Genomic DNA, 21,739 nt, shown 5'->3' with positions numbered 1-21,739 from the left:
TTCCTACTGACCTTCATTGCTCTCCTCTCTAGAGCATATATTCACCTCTCCAGGGTCTCCTCAACCTGCAAACTACTCTTGCTACAGATCACAATGTCATCAGCAAACTTCATAGTTCACAGGGACTCCTGTCTAATCTTGTCTGTCAACCTGTCCTTCACCAATGCAAATAAGAAAGGGCTCAGAGCCGATCCCTGATGTAATCCCACCTCCACCTTGAATGCATCCGTCACTCCTGCCGCAGACTTCACCACTGTCACACTTCCCTCGTACATTTCCTGTACAACTCTTATGTACTTCTCTGCCACTCCCGACTTCCTCATACAATACCACAGCTCCTCTTGAGGCACCCTGTCATATGCTTTCTCCAGGTCCACAAAGACACAATGCAACTCTTTCTGGCCTTTCTCTACACCTTTGACACCCTCAGAGCAAAAATCACATCTGTGGTGCTCTTTCTTGGCATGAAACCATACTGCTGCTCACTAATCATCACCTCACTTCTTAACCTAGCTTCCACTACTCTTTCCCATAACTTCATGCTGTGGCTTGTTATCTGGACCAACGGCCTTTCCGTTTTTCATCCTCTTCATAGCTGTCCTTACTTCCTCCTTGCTTATCCATTGCACTTCCTGATTCTCCACATCATTCAACCATCTCTCGCTCTCTCTCTCTCTCGTTCTCTTCATTTATCAGCCTCTCAAAGTACTCTTTCCATCTGCTCACCACACTCTCCTCACTTGTGAGTACGTTTCCATCTTTATCCTTTATCACCCTAACCTGCTGCACATCTTTCCTAGCTCGGTCCCTCTGTCTAGCCCACAGGTCCCTTTCTCCCTCTTTAGTGTCAAACCTCTCATATAACTCATCATACGCCTTTTCTTTAGCCTTCGCCACCTCTCTCTTCACCTTGTGCCTTATCTCCTTGTACTCTTGTCTACTTTCTGCATCTCTCTGACTATCCCACTTCTTCTTTGCCATTCTCTTCCTCTCTATACTCTCCTGTACTTCCCCATTCCACCACCAGGTTTCCTTTTCCTCTTTCCTCTGTCAAGATGTCACACCAAGCACCCTTCTTGCTGTCACTCTTACTACTTCTGCTGTAGTTGCCCAAGTTTCTGGTAATTCTTCACTGCCACCCAGTGCCTGTCTCACATCCTTCCTGAATTCAACCTTGTAGTCTTCCTTTTTCAGCTTCCACCATTTGATCCTTGGCTCTGCCCTCACTCTCTTCCTCTTCTTGATCCCCAATGTCACCCTACAGACCTCCATCCTATGCTGCTTAACTACACTTTCCCCTGCCACCACTTTGCAGTCTTCAATCTCCTTCAGATTGACTCTTCTGCAAATGATGTAATCGACCTTTGGGCAGGTTCTTACACTCTTGTATGTCATCCTATGTTCCTAACTCTTCTTAAAATACGTATTCACCACAGCCATGTCCATCCTTTTGGCAAAATCCACTATCATCTGACCTTCTTCATTCCTGTCCTTGACACCATACCTACCCATCACCTCCTCGTCTCCTCCTTTCCTTTACCAACATGTCCACTGAAATCCACTCCAATCACCACTTTCTGTCCTTTGGGTACACTGTCCATCACTTCATCCAAATCTTCTTTCTCATCCACTGCACACCCAACTTGCGGGGCATATGCACTAACTGCCTTCATCATCACACCTCCAAGTTCCAGCTTCATAATCATTACTCTGTCTGACACTCCTTTCACTTAAAAAACACTCTTGACATACTTTTCCTTCAGAATAACCCCTACCCCATCTCTTCTCCCATCCATACCATGATAGAACAATTTGTATCCACCTCCGATCCACCTGGCCTTACTCCCCTTCCATTTAGTCTTTTGCACGCACAATATATCAGTCTTCCTTCTCTCCATCATATCTGCTAACTCTCTCCCCTTACCAGTCATACTGCCAACATTCAAAGTTCCTACCCTCAGTTCCACTCTCTTTACCTTCCTCCTCCCCTCTTTCCTCCATACACATCTTCCCCCTCTTCTTCTCCTTCTTTGGCCAAAAGTAGCCCAATTTCTGCCAGCACCCTGTTGGCTAACAGTACTGGTGGTGGTCGTTGTTAACCCGGGGCTCGACCAATCAGTTATGGAAATTTGTATTGTTGTCCACATATTGATTTGGCAAAATTTTACACCGGATACCCTTCCTGACGTAACCTTCTCCATTTATCCCGCTTGCGACCAGCAATAAGTAAAACACTGGCTTGTGCATCCCATGTGGCTGCATTTGTTAAAAATCACTAAAATTGAAAAAGGAGGAGAAACACAGTCAGTGGGAAGAAAATAGCTAACTAAAGTGACAGAAGACAAATAGGAGTGGACAGCTAGATCAAAACTGAAGTGACGAATAGGAATACAGAGAAAAGTGGTGCAAAGATAAGGAGATAGAAGAGAAGGAGATGAACAGAATGAAGAAAAGGACGAATTAAAGAGGAGGACAAGACAGAGGATAAGGAGAAGGAGAAAGAGGAGGACAGACAGAGGAACAGGGAGAAAGGTGGACAGCAGCAGTAGAAATGACCAGCCAGCCATACACAGAAAGAGAAGGTGACAGGGAGGAGAGGATTAGGACTGAAGGCAGTGTGGACAGTAAGGTGGGAGACACAGGAAGTGACCGCCATTATAGTCAAGTGGACTGAACAGGCCGACATCATTCTACAAGACATAACCCCCAGGTCTACAAAGGACGTCGACATATCTGTCAGTGGGCTTAGTGACCAACAGGTCATGTGCCTTAGACTTCCAGAGCCAGAGAGAGGAATATCTTAAAGTGACTTCAGTGGGCGTGTCAGTAAGATACTCCAGTGTGAGGAGTGGTGCCCTCTTGTATTTGTAACTAAAACACGTATTTCTTGAAGGACATTTAAAAGAAGAATCTCACTTCAAGATCAGTGTAGGCTATGACATGACTTTCTCAATAATCCAGTATATAGCACCTTTTTAATATTTTTATACACACATGTTCTTCACTGATGTCATCATCATAAGCACTGTTGTAAGTCGCTCTGGATAAGAGTGTCTGCTAAATGTTGTAAATTTAAATGTAAATGTAAATCAGAGGGCTAGACCCTCTCCCTCACAAATACTTCTTTTGCCATTTCAGTCAGGGTCTTCCTCAATGCCTGCAGACAATCAAATGGCCGACTGGTGATGTAAATAATTTGACCATCACTAAGGACACCTGTGTGCCCTGTGCCCCACTAGTCACTCTGGTCACTGTGTGATTCTCTTTACTACTAAATACAAAGCTGTGTGGTGACACATGTCAGGGGTCAGTGGTTGTGTGCAGGTTTTTAAATAAAATGGTGCACTGAGAGGGGCATAGGTGGATGTGGTAGTGTGGGGGAGCAGAGCAGCCCTGGAGTGTTGGTGGTGATTTGGCGGAGCGCACTTTACGCCTGCAGACACGTGTGGTTCAGCCAGTGTACTCATTAGCACTCTGGGTTCTGTAATTAGACACCTGCACACCTGTGTGTTTAAAATGAGCCTGAGCAGGATAGTTAAGAACAAAACTGAACAGGAAAGAAAAATGAAAAGACGGAGATGAAGGTTAAATTTGAAATAAAGTAAATGCAGAATCATGGCTGAGGTGATGCAGTGGAACAGAGGCAATTAGTCGAGATGTGGCAAAACCTGCTGAGTGCCCAAGGAGCAAAAGTGACTAGCCGCACTGAGTGGGCTTCTGCTGAAGGCCGAGGGATGGTGGCAGGAGAAAGGAGAAGGTCTCACGAGGTACCCTGCTAAAGGCCATGGGGTGGTGGTGGGAATAAGAGCTGAGTTTGAATACCTCAGCGGTGTCCAGCTAAGGTAGCTGGGGCAGAAGCCGATGTGAATGAAGGATGACTGCCCTTGCCGGTGTTCTCTTAGTATGCTGAAAAGATCTTAAATGGTAATCAGAGGAGACGTCAGTCTTTAAAGGTAGCACAGAAGCTCTTGATTTGTTTAATGGATAAAATCTGACTGTGATTTTTCACTTACTCTTATTTATGGATTATTTACTGTGATTTTAAACTCCACCAAAGAACTCTGTTTGCACCATGAAATATTTATTTACTTATTAACTTTTATTTAAGAATCAGTGCAATTTATTTTGGTTTTGAACAACTCTGATTGATAATAAGACTACTAAGCACTTATGCATCTAGCCTTAAATAGTGTGCTCATGCCCAGTTGGTTCACCTGGAGGATGGAAGGACCAGGGGCCTGATGTATAAACGGCACGTACATACTAAAATGGTGGGTACGAATGTTTCCATGCTCAAATTGTTATGTATAAAACCTGAACTTGGTGTAAAGCCACACACATTTTCACAGTAGCTCCAACCCTGGCATACGCAAGTTCTCCGCTCGGTTTTGCAAACTTGCGCCACCCAGCGTCAAAGCAGTGCTACTGTTCCTGTGTGGTTACCCTTTCTTTTTTAGATCCACATCCCTGACGAGGCGTTATAAATACACTGAAATTAACTGCATTTTGTTTAGTAGTTTAAGGCATCTGATTGTAATTAACCTGCAGCAATATAATGGTCCATGGAATGGCCAAAGTATTCCAAATACCATAACTGCTTTAACGTTGTTACTCCCACTGCACCTTTTCCTTCTCCTTTCAGCTGCTCCCGTTAGGGGTTGCCACAGCAGAGCATCTTTTTCCATATCACTCTCACTGTCCCATTCGGAGTATTTATATCACTGTATCTGAATGGGGAATCACAGATCTACAGCAGCTGATCGGAAAGAGAATTATCGGTAGACAGCATCAAGCACACGCTGCCTCAGACATGCTGCCTCTCGAACTGCCCTCACATGACAAATGCTTCAGAGCCTTTCCTGTACGGACCTAGCGGTTCAGAAACAGTTTCATCCCAAGAACTATAAACGCACTCAATCAGTCCATCAAGTGCTCCTTGTAGAACTGTTTGTACTTATAAGTACAATTACCTCACTGTAAACTTGCACTAGTTATAATATTGCACAACCTGAGCCACTTTATAAAGTGCGTATTTACATATGATGACGATATCATTTTTAAAATGATATACAGCAAAATATGTTTATTATATTATACAGATTAAACTTTAACTTCATTTAAATAATCTAAATTGTTAATAATTAAACATGTCAGGACACGGTGCCGCAGCGCTAGTGAGGAGCTGGCTCTCTGTTCTTGGATTGTTCCTGCCTTGCGCTGTATTCTTGCTGGTGCTGGCGCAACACTGGATGGATAAATGGTTAGAATAATTAAACATGTACTATGAAGATATTTCAATGTTCCTTAAAAGTTTTGAAGAATCGGCGTTCTAAGCTTACAGATGGCTTAACATCTATTACAGAGCTGATTGTGTGGTGATTGGTTGCTTGGAGAAAGAAAAGGAAGGACAGGAATTGGAGGTTAGTACGTTTGAAAGAGACAGCACTGATACAATAAAGTATTTCATCAAAGGTTGCACATGGCACAGCAAGCATCTTACGTGAGACATGAACAATCACGTGCTCCAACGTGTTCCCATGTTTAATAACATGCTCTAACTGCTATCATCATGAAAATGATATCACATATACATCTCAGTATTTTAATTATTCAGAGAGCTGTAATATCACGAATGTAATGGATTCTGTGTCCTGTCGAGGAAGAGAAAGCCCGTTTAAGAAGCACATAGTGATTCACACACAGATCACATAGAAGATCAAATACAAAACAAAGCATTTATCGTGCTACTTTAGTTACGATGGGATTTGAGAAAGTAGTAAATTAAACGATTTTAAGATGAAGTTTATGATGTTCTACTTTAATGACAAAATAAACTATGTGATTTAAATGGAAATTTCAAGATTAAAGTTGACATTTTGTGCTTTTTTCTCATTGTGTCCCTATTTTTTTTTTCTTTTCTCTGTACCCTAATAAGCTTTCATATGACACTCAGACGGTGGGCTACGACTCATCTTTTTACGGCGACTTTGATATGTGACCACTTCTTTTTTATTTCGGGCACTGTGCGACTTTGTGAACGTGAGCTTTCGAGTTTCTCCGACACGCTATGTCACTCAATCAACTTCCTTTTGTTGTTTATACCACTGTTTAAAAAAACAAATAGTACGTTTTTCTTTGCCTCCACTTGGTATTCGCTGAAATTCTTCTTTTTTCCCTCATGCTTTTGCCATTGCCTTTTCACAGAAGGCTGAGCTTAAGGGCTATTTATATTGATTTGCATATTCAAAGAGGCGTAATTCTGGGAGGAGTTGGGGCGGGATAGCAGGTGCTTGAACATGCGTTACTTTTCACGCTTATCTGGATTTGTGTAGCGGAAGAACGTGGAAGTTGGCGTTCGCACAGATTTTCTGGATTTTTTTGTGCATATGAATATTTCTGCTTTTGTGCTTATGTCATGTTATAGTGTGAGTTCTACGCACGGCGTTATACATGAGGCCCCAGGACAGGAACAGTACCTCCCATGGAATGCCAGAAGGCATCCGCCCTGGTGCGTGTTCGGGCCACAGGAACAGAGCTTGGAAGCTCAACATTGTGGTGATCCACGGCCATCACCAGGGTGTGCCTGGATGGCTCAGAAGGCATGGTATGCAGCACTTCCACCACACCAGGAAGTGCTGCTGGACCTGGAAACAGGTACACTCTGAGTGCTTCTGGGTGCCCATACAGCACTTCTGCCACATCAAGAGGTGCTGCAGGAAGGTCATCAGGGAGCACCTGGAGCACATCCGAGTGCATTATAAAACAACAACAACAACATTTATTTATATAGCACATTTTCATACAAAAAGTAGCTCAAAGTGCTTTACATAATGAAGAAAAGAAAAATAAAAGACAAAATAAGAAATTAAAATAAGACAACATTAGTTAACATAGAAAAGGAGTAAGGTCCGATGGCCAGGGTGGACAGAAAAAACAAAAAAAAACTCCAGAAAGCTGGAGAAAAAAATAAAATCTGTAGGGGTTCCAGGCCACGAGACCGCCCAGTCCCCTCTGAAAGGGGCTGCCTCATTCCAATCAGGGAGCCGGAGTTGGGAAGAGGACGGAGCTTGTGAGAAGAGGAGTAGAGATGGCAGAAGACTTAAGAGATATAAAAAGGACTGAGCCTTGTGAGTTTGAGCATTGTGTATTGTGCCAAAGAAGAAAATAAAAATGTTAACTTGTGTAAGCATGCTTCTTGTGTCTGTCTGTGCCGGGTTAAGCACTGGTATAGCACCATCTACTGTCACAATAGATAAATAGATACCTATAGATACTTTATTGATCCAGAGAGAAATTCAAGTACTAGTATCTGCCAGAAATTATACCAAGATAATACAAACATTCAAGTACACACTATGCAAATAACAACTGCTATGTAAATAATACAATCTCAATACACTAGGTTTGGAATCTTGCAGTCCAATTCAGGTAATGTAGATGGCGCATACAATAATTTCATTGCAGTGAGAATTGTGCAGATAATAATACTACAAAAGTGACAAGTGGCACATTTCTCTATTATATAAAAAAGTCCTAGGACAAGATGAGACTTTTTAGCGTGTGACGAGAAAAGACTTTTTAAGAGACATAATTTCATGTCCTGAGAGATGAGACTTTGTGCCAAGAGATTTAAACACGCCCGGAGTCGTAAATAAAAGACAAAGAGTAAATGACAAAGTAGAATGTCATAAAGATGTTCAAAAACGTTGGCGTGATACACACGCACAGCAGGTTAGAGATAATGGAAGTACTAAAATTTGAAAGTCTCATAAAAATGATAGTAAAGATCTTATTAGTCCTAACAAATGGAAATTATTACTCAGTAAAATAACAGAACAGTGAAAAGAGATTGAATATATGGTCAAAGGTGATATGACAGAAGTATGTAGATATTGTTTGGATTTAAACTTTAAATCGGAGACTTGTAAATTGTCTAATTCGTGTTGCCATCAGGGAGAAGTAGGGTTTCTTCCCAATGAAGAGGCGTATGCATGAGAATTAAAAGATTTGTTGTTTAATGAAAGTGAAATCCGGCAGAGATGCAAAGTGGTTGGCGTATAGCGCAGGCCGGAGGGTTGGCGAGCAAAGCAAGCAGGTGGCAAAGCCCCCTAGTAATATTAAAGTGACAAATACTAAAATGATGCATTATTAAAATAAAATAAAATATAGTGACATGGCTTATGCTGATAGGATAACATGTTTAAAGTGACTCATAATGAATGAAAAAAAAAACAAAGTTATATAGTAGTGACCTACAGTAAAATATCAGATGTAGATTATAGCTAATACACTTAATACAGCTTATGAGCAGAGAAGGGGCATCAGGCCAAGAATTCAACCACCGCCACCCTGTTTTGGAAGAGTTAAAGTGTCTAATGGCTCAATGGGCAAAATATCTCTTATATCTGTCCATATTGCAGTTCTGTGATAGCAGTCTACCACTATAAAAAACCCTCTACTTAATTATGGTGGTGTATAGTGGGTGATGTTTATTGTTCATAATAGATAGCAGCTTGCACAGTGTCCTTCTTTCTGCCACCATCAACAGAGAGTCCATTTCTATACCAGCCACAGATCCTGCTCACCAGATCAGCTTGTCAATACACTCAGCATCTCTTTTCTTCAAGCTACCTCCTCACCAGCACACGACAGTATAGAAAAGAGTACTGGCAACCACCGACTGATAGAACATCTGCAGGAGTTTCTTACATTTGTATGTTAAAGGAGCTCAGCATCCTTAGAAAACAGAGCCAGCTTTGCCCCTTCCTGCACAGAGCCTTTGTGTCCTCTGACCAGTCCAGCCTGTCATCCAACTGCACTCCAAGGTATTTACAGGTCTTCACCCACTCCACATCAACCCCTTCAATACAGACAGGTTTCAGCAGTGGTCTAGACCTACAGTATTCCATGACCATCTCATTGGTTTTGGAATAAATAGCATAAGTTAAAAAGAAAAACTTCATACAAAGTTGCAGAATAGTGCAATTATAAAGGAGATGTGCAAATTATGATGTTCAAGTAAAAGTGTGAATGTGTAGTGTGTATGGATGTGCATACACATTCATGTACATACACTGTACACACACACATCTTCATATAGTATATGACAGAATGTATATAATATACAAAGAACTGAAGCTAAGTTACTGGTTCTCAAACAAGTCTCTCAAAGGCTATGGCTCTGGGAAAGAAACTAAAGAGGAGTCTGTTAGTTTTAGTTTGAATTGGCCTGAAGCATTTACCAGAGGAGAGTTTTTTGGAATAAGTGATGAGCGGGTGAGATGAGTCCGTGGTGATCGTTTTGACACAGTTAGTTACATAAGATATCTACAGGTCTGCTACAGATAGTAGAGCACAGCCAAATATTTTCTCAGCATACCTCTCAACACTCTGTAATGTATTTTTGGAGTGTGCCATTGCTGAACCAAACCAGGCAACATGTGATTTTTATTCTTCTTCTTCTGGCTGCTCTCATTAGGGGTTGCCACAGCGGATCATCTTCTTCCATATCTTCCTGTCCTTGTCATCTTGTTCTTTAACACCCATCACCTGCATGGACTCTCTCCCCACATCCATAAACCTTCTCTTAGGCCTTCCTCTTTTCCTCTTGCCTGGCAGCTCTATCCTTAGCATCCTTCTCCCAATATACTTAACATCTCTCCTTTGCACATGTCCAAACCAACACAATCTCGTCTCCCAACCGTCCAACTTGAGCTGACCCTCTAATGTCCTCATTTCTAATCCTGTCCATCCTCGTCACACCCAATGCAAATCTTAGCATCTTTAACTCTGCCACCTCCAACCCTGTCTCCTGCTTTCTGGTCAGTGCCACCATCTCCAACCCATATAACATAGCTGGTCTCACTACCATCCTGTAGGCCTTCCCTTTCACTCTTGCTGATATCCGTCTGTCACAAATCACTCCTGACACTCTTCTCCACCCACTCCACCCTGCCTGCACTCTCTTTTCACCTCTCTTCCACACTCCATATTACTCTGTACTGTTGATCTCAAGTATTTAAACTCATCCACCTTTGCCAACTCTATTCCCCTCGTCCTCACCATTCCTCTGACCTCCCTCTCTTTCACACACATGTATTCTGTCTTGTTCATATTGATACTATATTTGAGAATGTGATTACACTTTCAATTATGGCTTGGTAAAATTGAACTAGGATTGGCTGGGAGATATTTAATTTCTTTAGTTGGCGTAAGAAATACAATCACTGCTTTGTTTTTTTAGTGATGGAAGTAATATTAAGGTTCCAGCTTAAAGTGTTTGTGATAGTTGTGCCCATAAACTTAAAGGGTTCCACCAAGCCGACTGCAATGAGTACAGAATCATTCATTTTAAGTGGGAGAGGTGGCAACTGCTGTTTGTGAAAGTCAATGACTTGTTAAGTTTATCAGGGAGGAATGAATCTGAGTAAGTGCTGGGAGATGTCTTCTTTTTGTAATTTGTAACAGAATGAAGGCTTCTCTATTACAGAGTAGTGATTGTTTGCTGAACATTGAAATTCCAGTTTATTTTAGAATTTCCATTTAACATATCTGATTGCTTTGTTTAGCCAATTCATGGCCTGTCTGTAAGTGTCCTTATCACCAGTTTTATGTTCTTCTTTCTTTCACTTGATGGATATTACTTAGTTCATTGAACCATGTCTCTCCTTTGTTATAAATCACAACAACTCTTCACAGCAATCTAATGCTCCAACTGACTCATCATTCCATGAGCGAACTGATTTCTTTACTGGTTTAGCTAATTTTAGCTGTTGTTTATAAGTGGGTAGCATCTGTAGCATAACATGGTCAGATTTCTCTTTTCATTTAACTTCAAATGTCAGACTGGTCAATTCAATTTAATTTTCAATTATTTATAATTATTATTATTATTATTATTATTATTATTATTATTATTATTATTATTATTATTATTATTAACAGTGATTACTACTGACATGTCTGGCACCTGTGCTGCTCTCGTTCTTCATTTGTCTCCTGTCTTTGTCAAAAGAAATGACGCCTTACCAATGTGTGACTGATTTTAATATTCTAACATTTTGCATGAATATTTCTGATAATATTTGTAAAAGCTTGTAAAGAACCCACCATCTTTATTCCATCCCCTTACTGTCCACCAGCCAGTCCTGACTTTTATAAACAGATGTCATTGAAAAGGTAGGACATTAAGAAATGAGCCGCTGTTGTGTCAAATTCAAACTTTGTGGACACAAACATGTCACTCATGTGACCCCCACATGTCCCGTTTATGTTAAGCTCTGCAGTGACCAGAATGACAACATGTCTACACATCCTGAGTCCTGAATGACATAAAGAAATCCCACTTTGTCACCCCCCTTGTCACCTTCTACAAGTCCATGTGGCCTCTCAAGTGCAGGACGCTGTCAGTCTCATTCCTTGAGGTTCATGTCCAATATTAATGTCCGTGTGTCCATTTCAATGACTTCTCACCTGTCAGTACAGCATGAAGGCAGGAGACCCTCTCAGGTGTTTGGTGCCTTACTTATAAGAACAGCAGTGGTCTCAGGTTCAAACAGGCTCAGTAAAAAGTAAAAATGCCAGCAGTCATTGAGCCTTTGAGCTCTGTGGCCTTCTGTCTGTCTGCCTGTCCCTCCTCATGTTCACACTTCTCTTTCTTTATCTCTACAGCCTGCACTCATGTGGTCTCACCTCCAGATGTTCCTCATCTCTCTCCTCAGTCCTCTCTTCTCCACACTCACAGATGACTGAACTGAACCTAAACTTCAACAAACTGGAAGATTCAGGAGCTCATCAGCTGTGTGAAGGTCTGCGGACCCCAAACTGTAAATTAGAGATACTGGAGTAAGTAAACAGGGTACGATGTATGAGGTTATGAAGTCACAGCTGACAAGCTGATGGACGGACTGATCACAGGACACCACATGGACTGACTGAAGGAAGGAGAAGGACAGGCAGTGGGACGAGAAGGACAAAGAGCAGTGGACAAGTGGAGCTGGACAGAGGTGACAGACAGGGAGGACAACAAAGATAATGAGAGATGACAGGAGGAGAACAAGAAAGAGGAGAAGTGTGAGATGAACTGAGAAAAGGAAGAGAAGAAAAGGTGGACAGACAGAGGGATAAGGACACGGGGAGGAGAGGTGACAGGATCAGGAGAGCAGGCAGAGTGGACAGGAGGAGAGGGTGGACAGGGTTATTGCGGTCACTTGGAACTATCAAGACAGAGAAGAGCCAATGTCAGTGGATAAGGTGGTGAGGTGAGGAGGCTTCAGGCCTGACTAGGCCTTAGAAAGGAAATCAGGCTTTTAAATTCAAAATAAAATCAAAAAGAGTCTCAGAGGCGTGAAGTGTGTCTGACCAGAGGGAGAACCGTGAAAACTCCAGCTGGAGCAGAGACAAGTCCACAAGACACACACAGAGATAATAAATAATGACTAAATAGAATAAAAATAACAGATAATACAGAATTAAAAAAATAATAAATGAACAGAATAATGTTATAAAAACAATGGAAAACAATGAAGGAGAATAATAAAAAAAAAAAGCTGTCAGCAGGCGCCATGGAGGACCCCCGGCCTGACTAAAACACCTTCACTGAGATGAGATGAAACCAAAAGGCCTTCAGAGGACGGTTACCTGATAGGACAGTGAACTGAGTGACCAGCAGGCTGACACACATGTCATGTGACTTAGGAACACTGTGGAGATTTCTGGGAAGTTGACCTGAGTGGGCGTGTCACTGTGATAGTACAGTGTGTGAGGTGGGGGCCTCTTATGTTTGTAACTCACTCTTGTGTCCTTCACAGGCTGCTGTTTAATGGGATCAGTGAGAGTGAAATGATGAACCTGAGGTTACTACAGGAGGAGCTGAACAGGACTGGACGGCAGGTGAATATTAATACAGAAGAAGACTGAACATGTTGATCATCTGACCCCGGTGATGGCACCCCCTGTCCATTTCCTCTAAATTCTTCTCTTTATTCTTTTATAATCTCCTCAGCTGTCCTCCACATTTAATAAACTCTCCATGTCTTCTTCACAGCCTGTGTGATTCCTCTTTAAAGTCACTTGTGTTTCTCCACCCTGTGACCCTGAACTGGTAACCAAGCTCCACAAGTTCAGACCAGAGACATCTGACTTTCATCACCCAGAGAACCACAGTGAGAATTGTCCTCTTAAACTAGCTGGGGTCACAAAGCCCACTGAGGGGAGCAGCAGGAGTAAACACGAGTGGACATTCCAGTTGAAGGGTGATGGAAAGTGAGGCCAATCTTGGCATTAGTGACAAATTCTAGACAGGCACCGGGCTGTCACAGGTCAAGCTGATGGCCACCTCAACAGAAAACTTATAAGCCTACTGCTCCTCAACATCATGTGGTGTTGTTTGAACCTGTGTCTGTTTCACAGAAGAGCTACAAAGACAAAGATGGTTATAGAGACAGGAGAGATGGGGGACAGATGAGTACAGAAGAGGAGAGTCAAATAGGACAGAGGGGGACAATAAATGGAGGAGATAAGGAACATTTAAATGTGAAACCGTGGAAAAGCTGAGTTACATTAGAATGGAGAAGAGAGTTTGATTTCCAAGGTCAGCAGCCTTGAAGGAGACATGATGGCCATCTACACCTCTTCTGAGCCGAGAAGGCTGAAGATCTTTGTGAACAAAAAGACTCTGCTCTGCATCAGTTGTGGTTCAAGCAGATCCATAACATGTCAGAATGTGAAGAAGCGAAGTTGGATGACATCCTCCACTAGAAAGAGGAGTGAAGTGAATAATATAATAAGAGTACAAGGATGTAGAAGTGAGGAGGTGACAGTAAATATGACAGACAGTGATGCAAGTGCAGATGTCATGAGGAGTCACAGATTGTGGACTCTGATTATTTCACTGATGACTGATGAGGATGACAACAGTATTGGACCACCATAATGAGTGATAATTAATGAGCTGCGCACAACTGAACTACTACTACTGTTCTTACTGTGGTGGATGTAGACATATGTTGTTTGACATATGCATGTTAAATTGGTTTAATTGACACGAGAGTATCATTGCTGTATTCTCCGAATGAAGCCGAAAAAATTATAATTATAGATGTATACTATATGACTTACGGTTTTGAACAAAATTAAGCGTTCCATAAAAAGGTTGCACGATTTACCTAATTTTTTATATATATACTAGCCGACACCCACCGTAGCATATGGCGGAGTAAGTATAGGAATGGAAAACGGTGAGAATGGAATTCAGAAATCAAGAAGGAAGAAATACCTCTTGAAAGACACAGTTGTGAATAGGTGTTTTGCTGGAGACGACAGATAATGAGTTGAAAGATCTAACCCAAGAAAAAGCCACGTACAACTGACAGTGGGAGAAGACTGGTTGTTTTAGATTAACGCAAATCTTTGCAAACGTTTGTCCTTGGGACTTGTTGATAGTCATGGAGAAGGTGAGTCTGAGTGGGAATTGTGTGCATTTAAATTTAAAAGGGAGATTGGTGTCGGAAGGAAGGAGAGAGATTCTGGTAATGAAGATTGTTTCAGAATTTTGGATAGAGATCAGTTTGCACTCAATAATATGTGTATGTATTCGGGTAACAATGAGTCTTGTTCCGTTGCAAAGACCTGCCAGTTGGTGTGAGGGTGTGTAAAAACTCCTGTGGATATGTTAGTTGATCATTAGGATCGTCACTGACCACTGTATCTACACTCTTGAAGGTCACTTTTTCACCCTGTATAAGATCAAGAACTTTGTTGTTAATATGTAGAGAATCATCATTTGTGACGCTCAGTATTCCTCTTGCAGCAAGTTCTTGGGGAGTCACAGTCGAGAAATTAATATCACCTGTAAAGTTTAGCAACTGGGTCTTGTTGTTGTGGTAAACATTGAAAAGGTAGTTCTGCCGTGTCTCCAGTTTTACTTTCCCCAACTTGAAGAAGCCATTGAACAAATTGAGTTTCACTTTCGAGAGCTCTCATATTTTTTGTGAGTTTTAGGACCTTCATTTTGTTCCACAGCCTGTGCTTGTTGATGCAAGAGGCAACGGTGAGGGTTTGAGAACCGCGGAAGATAACAGGCAGTATTTGGCGGAAAGCTCCACCGAGAAGAATGGTTTTATTACCGAAAGGTGCATTTTCGTGAGTGAGATCTCGCAGTAGTCTGTCAACAGCTTGAAATGCATAACAATGCGTCATTGGTGCTTCATCCCAGATGATAATTTTCACTTCAAGTATATTATTGGCATCGTTGGTATTTGGCTTCACGTTGCAGGTTGATGTTGGTGTGATTTGAAGAGGTATTTTGAACACGGAATGTGCAGTATGGCCGCCAGGTAGCAAAGTTGCTGTGAATCCAGTTGAAGCAACCGCTATTGCTACGTCTCCTCTACCTCTCACAGAATGAATGAGGGTTTTGTATACAAAGGTCTTGCCTGTTCCTGCAGGGCCGTCGAGAAAGAAACATTTCTTGGAATGAACAGGTGGATTGTATATTGCCTGTAGTACTGTTTGTACGACTGTTCGCTGATCATCATTGAGTTGTTGTGTGTAATCTGAAGCTACTTTTTGTTCGTAGAGAATGTCAACACAGGTTGGAGTATAAGGTGGGATGAATTCAGTGACTGGGAGATGAAATTGTTGAAGAGTCATACCATAGCACTTGAGTATTTCATTAATTTCTGAGAGATCATACATCGGGGCAATGTCAGTGGAATATTTAGTAAACAGGTCTTTGCAAATTGCCAGTTTATGTGTTTGCCATTAGTCCGGGACTTTGACAGGTTCCCCAAAGGCACAAATGATAGTGAAGACTTGTCTCATATGTACAGGCATCTTAGTTTGTGTCGCTTCATAAAGAGTGTCGTGCCAAATCTTGTCATCGTTAAGGAGACCTAACTCTTGACATGCTGCTTTAAATGAGCTGCATATGTTTCCATTTATGGTTCTAAGCTCCTGGAAAGTAGTAGCTCCTGGAAACCATGTTAAGAGGGCGCGTAAGTAGTAGCATTCAGAGTCTTGAATAGAGACAATTGGCATTCTACCTATAGCGTTACTTTTTCGTAGTCGTCGCTTCCACATACTAGCCTTGGAATCAAAAGTATAATAGTGTGGAATGTCTATATAGTGGTGTGATTTCACATGAGTAACCATCTTATTCAGGTCAAACCATGCTGTTAGCATGGTTTTTCTCGTTGCTTCTCAATTTAAGGTTTCTTCTTCGAGACCTTCATGAAACAGGACAGTTTGTTGTTCGGGAAGATGGACAGGTAATCGTATAATTGTGTGAGATTTGTTTTGATATACTGTACTCATTAAGACACCACATAGCTCCTGGAGCACTAACATATCTTCCGTCCAAAAAAGTTGTCATTTCATCATGAACCAAGTCATCGTTAGCATGTTCTTGCTGTAAGGTAATGGAAGCTGCATCGGAACCTTTGTGAACATCATTTGTAGAGATTATTTGATGGACTTTATAGATGAGCAAACTTCAACATTAATATGTGCTTTGAATTTTTTTAGATTGCCGCTGGAGTGTAAAATACTAAATGTATTCCACATTGATAATCTGTACGTGTAAAATTGGCATTGAGTAAACCTGATTTGGTTTTTGGTTCTTTTATTGGGAACATGTTGTAAAGCTTTGTGCCAGCCAATGTCTCCGTAAGGGAATAAAAGTGTGTAAACCATAGGATCACAATTCATATTGAGCGTGGAAATCTGTTTACAGGATTTTCCTCTGGGATAGATGCAAATATCCCTTTCAGCAGGGGGTTCGCCATCTTCTCCGACAAAAATCAATGCAAGATCGGTGTGACATGTTGGGGCATTGTATCGTCATAAATCCTGCCCAGGGTTTTCCCAACTGTCCATATCCTGAAGAGGTAGAAATGTTAGCGTATAGTGGAGAGATTTGGTGATAAATTTGCCCGTGTATTTTAAAACAGTATGGTCCATGGCCAGGAGGTTGAGTTATCTGTGCACCCATGGAAGCAAACGCTAGAGAAGAGTTGTATTCTCGAATGTGTTCACGATAATTTTTACCTTCTGATGTTTGCTGTGTAAGAAGCTGTTGTAAAGACACAGGTGGCTCCCGCAAGGGTGGTAAAGCTACTTTACCGTCGTGGCAGCACCTGAAGTACTTGTTGGATGTATTACGCTCAGCAGGCCAGTATAGTGCATGACAGTGTTTGCTCTGCTGGTCTGGAGTCCCAATGTTGTACTCTTGGACGGGAAGACAGGAATGAGGTGAAGAAGTACCTATGGTAACGGGAAGACAATTGTGTGTATGTTTGCTGAGACTGCGTTGGTTTGGAAACGTTGCTTTGCAGATGTCGCATTGCAAGAGTTGTGAATGAGTTTTGTTGTGTTTAGTCAGACAATCCTGTGTAGTGAACTTCTTATTGCATTTCTGGCACTCATATAGTCGTTGAGAAGAATGCCTTTTCTTGTGTTTAGCAAGTGAGGTTCGCATTTGAAAAGTTTTGTTGCAGGAATCGCACTGGAAGAATGTGTTACTGGAGTGGGAGTCAGGTAATTTTTCAACGGAGTGAATTTTTATGTGTTTGTGAAGATAGTTCTGCATTGTTAAACGTTTTGTGCAAGTGTGACACTGAAACAATTTGTCATTGCAGTGAATTTTATGTTTGGCAAAGCTGGGTTCTGTTTTGAAAGGTTTACTACAAATGTCACAGAGGAAGGCTGTACCAGTAGATGAAACTGTAGTGTTTTGTGGAAGAGAAGAATGACTGAGGACTGATGTGTTGGTGTTATCAGACATTATGTGCTGCTGCAGAGACATGATCAGAATCGGTAGGAGGGCTTCATAGTGGCCATTGTCCAGTTGTCCTGAGTACAGAAGGTAAATGAAGAGAGTATTTCCAGAATTGTAAATGCTAGGCGGGATGTTGGGGTCGTGTTTGAAGTAAATGACAATGGTAGCATGGAGAATCTCTGAAAGAGCTTGGATTTCAGCTTCACCACCATAAACTCCAGATGTTGCCATGTATTGATAATACTCCTGACCTGTTGTGATAACTCGATTTGTGTTGGAAAGAACAACAGGAAGAACGTCTCCAAATCTGTCCCAATGTGATGCAACAAAATCTGCTACCCTATGTCGTAGTGAGAGTACATTGCCTTCCTCAACCGTTTGTGTCAAAAAATAACCCACTGATAGGAACAGGCATTTGCCGGATCACAGAATAGAGATGACATTGTACAAAAACCTGTCGACAGAGAAGATATTATCATTCATTTTATAACAAACGATTAGGAAACCACCGTCGCAGTATAATGAAAATAGCAAGGTGTATGGGAGGCCACAGGCAGCGTGGGGAAGGGTTTGAAAGAGGATGAATAAGAATCGAGAAATGCCATGTCGGCTATGTGTGGGTGGGACCGGTTTTGAGGTGGAAGCAGGACGAACCAGAAGAGAAATATATATAAAAGATAAAGTTGATATATGACAATATATCTTTGACACTATGTATCAGACAAAGGAAATCACATCAATCCACAAGAACAATAATGAATTGCCATCTGAAGTGTGCAATGTCAATACGAATTACAAAATATAACTAGAGAGTTAAGTGTCAGATAGACTCTGAAAATATAGAGGTCAATGCCTTTGAGTGTGCTGAGGCTTCACAAAGATTCAGTAACCAGTGACCATGTCTGCTCGAGACTTCGAAGCCCTGTCACGATGCAATCCAGTACTCATGTCTTCTCAGTGCTTCCAACCAAGCTTGACGATTCCAGTGCACATGTCTGCTTACTGCTTTCAATCATTATTCATCGAACTCCCGTTTGAAGTACATATGGCATCAACATATTAACTGCGCTGTGTCTCTCAGCCTCTCTGATGAGCTCCGGATTGACACCTTTGAATGTTTGGTGCAGCAGAGCAAATTCAACCTGATCTACCACAGTGGGTTTGTTATCACCTTATTCAATGGAGGGGTTCATGGATGTCAAATGGCGATGAATAGAAGATGAATTAATGTAAATACGTAAGCTGCCTTACGCAATTAGTTATCGCATTTTGATGGCAATTCTAAGTGAGGATGATTCCCAAACAGATCTCTTATGCGATCCTTCCATAGTATCTCTCAAAATTATTTAATTCAAATTGGTTATAAAGATTTCACTCCTCATCATTTTATTATTATTATTAATTTTGCTGAGTCTTTAATTCGGATCGAACTCGGGCTAACACTACGCTCAGAATTTGAAAAGCAACAACCTTAGTCAGTTGAGCCACTGACGGCGTCTTTTCTTCATAGCAAACTCGTTACATTTGCGCTCCACAAAATATTGTAAAGTATTAATAAATGAAATATTTCAATACTTGATCGAATAATAACATCTGTGATTTAAAGATTTCACCTTTTCTTTCTCAAATGTGCTTACCTATATACTGTATATCATGGCAAAGTACAGGGATAAACCTTTATTTTCCGTCTACTCCGTTTTAATTAAGTCAGAACAAAGAAAACATTTACGGCTATTAAATGTGATCTCAAGAAAAGATGAGTATTAATTATAATACTAATAACAGGAGCGATTATAATGATACAGTGCAAAAGTAAATACTAATTGAAAGAGCCGGGAATCCATGAGGTGAGGCGTCTTATTTTGTTTAACTCTTGCTATCGTACAGTACATTCTGCCTGTTGGCGTTAGTTATATTTATATTTTTTAGACATCAAACACTAGAAACTGCTGACGAACCCTTCTCTTCGTTGTCAGTCTGTAGCAACGAAAAAATAAAAGCAAAAAGAGTTGTAACAGACATCATTGAAGTGAGGGAAAAGAAAAAGGGTGGATCGCCCCGTAAATTCGTAGAACAGAAGGCAGGTTTAAAGTTTGGAAAAGAGTGTAAGAAATGGCATAAACAGAGTAATGGAAGGTGGCCAGAGGAAGGGACAGGTTATTTATATGAGGTGCAGGAGATTAAGAGAATGTTAATGGCAAAAGCTGCTTCGGGATGTTATGGCTCGGGTCCATATGGGATGGACAAGTTTGAAAAATGGGTAAAAGTAATAAAGGATAGAGCATTAGACAATGTCAGGAAACATGCATATGATTTAGAAGCCAAGGCACACATGGAGCAAGAGAAAAATAAAGAGCAAGAAAAGATTATTGCAGTTTTGAGTACTACCAAACTAAAAGGAGATAAATTAAAGGAAAAGGAAAAAGATGTTTATAGGAAAAGGAAGGAACTGTTACACTATCCAGCATTGCCTCCTCCGTATCTCCCACAACCTCAGCCTTTTGCTCTTCAAGCTCAAGGTGAAGAGGAGCCAAAAAATGAGGAGAAGGAGGAGGATTATGGGCAAATAAAAAGATGGATGATGTTCACCCATATGCTATTCATGCTGAACGCAATATTAGAGAAAAACAAATTAAGACTCAAAGTAAATTGCTGGCAGCACAGTTGGCATTCTACTGTATTCTGGAGAACTGGCAGGCCGAGGTAGGGGTCGTGGAAGAGAGTCATACAGGGGTGGGAAAAGGGATTTCGAGTTTCAGCAACAAGATGGCTGCGGAACAACTGGTTTACAGGATGGAGGACAACATACATGTTATTTGTGCAGCCAATTGGGACACTTTAAGAGGAACTGCTCGAATCGCCCTATGCAATCCAATCAGGCCGGCGCAGGGGGTGTTGTGCAGTGGCCAGCGCCCCAGACCTGGACCCAGACCCCTGCCCAGATGTGGCCACAACCCTAGGGATCTGCAGGGATAGGTGACGTGATGGGCTAGTACGCCGCCGTGACTCGGCAACCTGAAGCTGACCCAATGCTTACTCTCCTAGTTGATGGTAGATCATTGTCCTTCCTAGTGGACACTGGGGCAACTAGGTTTACTCTGCAATCCTCCCAGGTGTCGGGAATCCCCATCAATGAAATGACTGTGAATATTGTTGCAGTGGCCGGAGGTTCGCACCTATTACATCAGACTGTACCTTTAAGTGTTGTTTCACCTTTAAACTCATTCACTGTCTCTTATTCCATTTTGCTCAGTGACGCTTGCCTGGTGAATCTGCTTGGATGTGATCTGATGGCAAAGCTACAAGTTTCAGTGACTGTCTCTCTTACGGGCACAGATATCACTTCACAGGCATTTGGACTGTTTTCTCTACAGTGTACTACCTATTATGCAGCATGGGTGCTCAAGAACAATGATTTTCTTTGCATCAAGATTCCTCTGGTTCTAACCCAGCTCTCTCAGCTGCACTGTACAGCTCGCTATTTTGATCATCAGTTAGATGAGTCATGGACTGTATATTTTGAGACTTGTCCTTCCGAAGAAACAATTTTAATGACTTTTCTTTACCTTTCAGACGATAAAGCTGCAGCAGCCATTCATCTCACTGAACAACAGCGCATATGGTTTTTCCCAGGCTTTGTCCCACATGTTTCCTATGGCAAGACTGGCTCTATCCAGTGGAATGATTTAGGTATGTGGGTTAGACAGTGTAAGATGTTGCAAGACTGGTAGCATCAAGGTCAGGGTGTTTGGGTGTCTCCCACAGGGGTTCAAAAGATTGAAATAAATGAACATGTAGGGGTAGTTCGGAGAGTGTTAGAGTCAGGTTCCCCTATAATGTCACCATCTCCTCCTCTGCCCCCTCCCACATTGCCATGGTTAGATCAGCTCCCTTCTACTTTGTGGGCACAAGGGGAAATGATTTTGGTCTTATTATCGTCCCCATAAAGCTCAGTACCCACTC

At 41.7% G+C, this 21,739-nt stretch overlaps 1 protein-coding gene across 20 annotated transcripts in view; it reads left to right on the top strand.

The window, feature by feature from the left end:
• Positions 1-21,739, top strand: part of LOC114644491 (NACHT, LRR and PYD domains-containing protein 3-like) — a 201,985-nt gene that overhangs the window by 60,882 nt on the left and 119,364 nt on the right. Inside the window, exons 9-10 of one of the 20 annotated variants that reach the window (XM_051921782.1) lie at positions 11,671-11,844; positions 12,810-14,036. The exons of the other annotated variants lie outside the window; for them this stretch is intronic. Coding sequence (XP_051777742.1) covers positions 11,671-11,844; positions 12,810-12,918 — 283 coding nt within the window. The 3' untranslated portion in view covers positions 12,919-14,036. Of the gene's footprint in view, positions 1-11,670; positions 11,845-12,809; positions 14,037-21,739 lie in introns of those variants that run through there. 20 annotated transcript variants of the gene reach the window in all.

The sequence above is a fragment of the Erpetoichthys calabaricus genome (assembly GCF_900747795.2).
Source record: "Erpetoichthys calabaricus chromosome 1 unlocalized genomic scaffold, fErpCal1.3 SUPER_1_unloc_24, whole genome shotgun sequence".
Classification (NCBI taxonomy): Eukaryota; Metazoa; Chordata; class Cladistia; order Polypteriformes; family Polypteridae; genus Erpetoichthys; species Erpetoichthys calabaricus.
The sequence above is the reverse complement of the archived record's forward strand: the minus strand, read 5'-3'. Positions and strand labels throughout refer to the sequence as shown.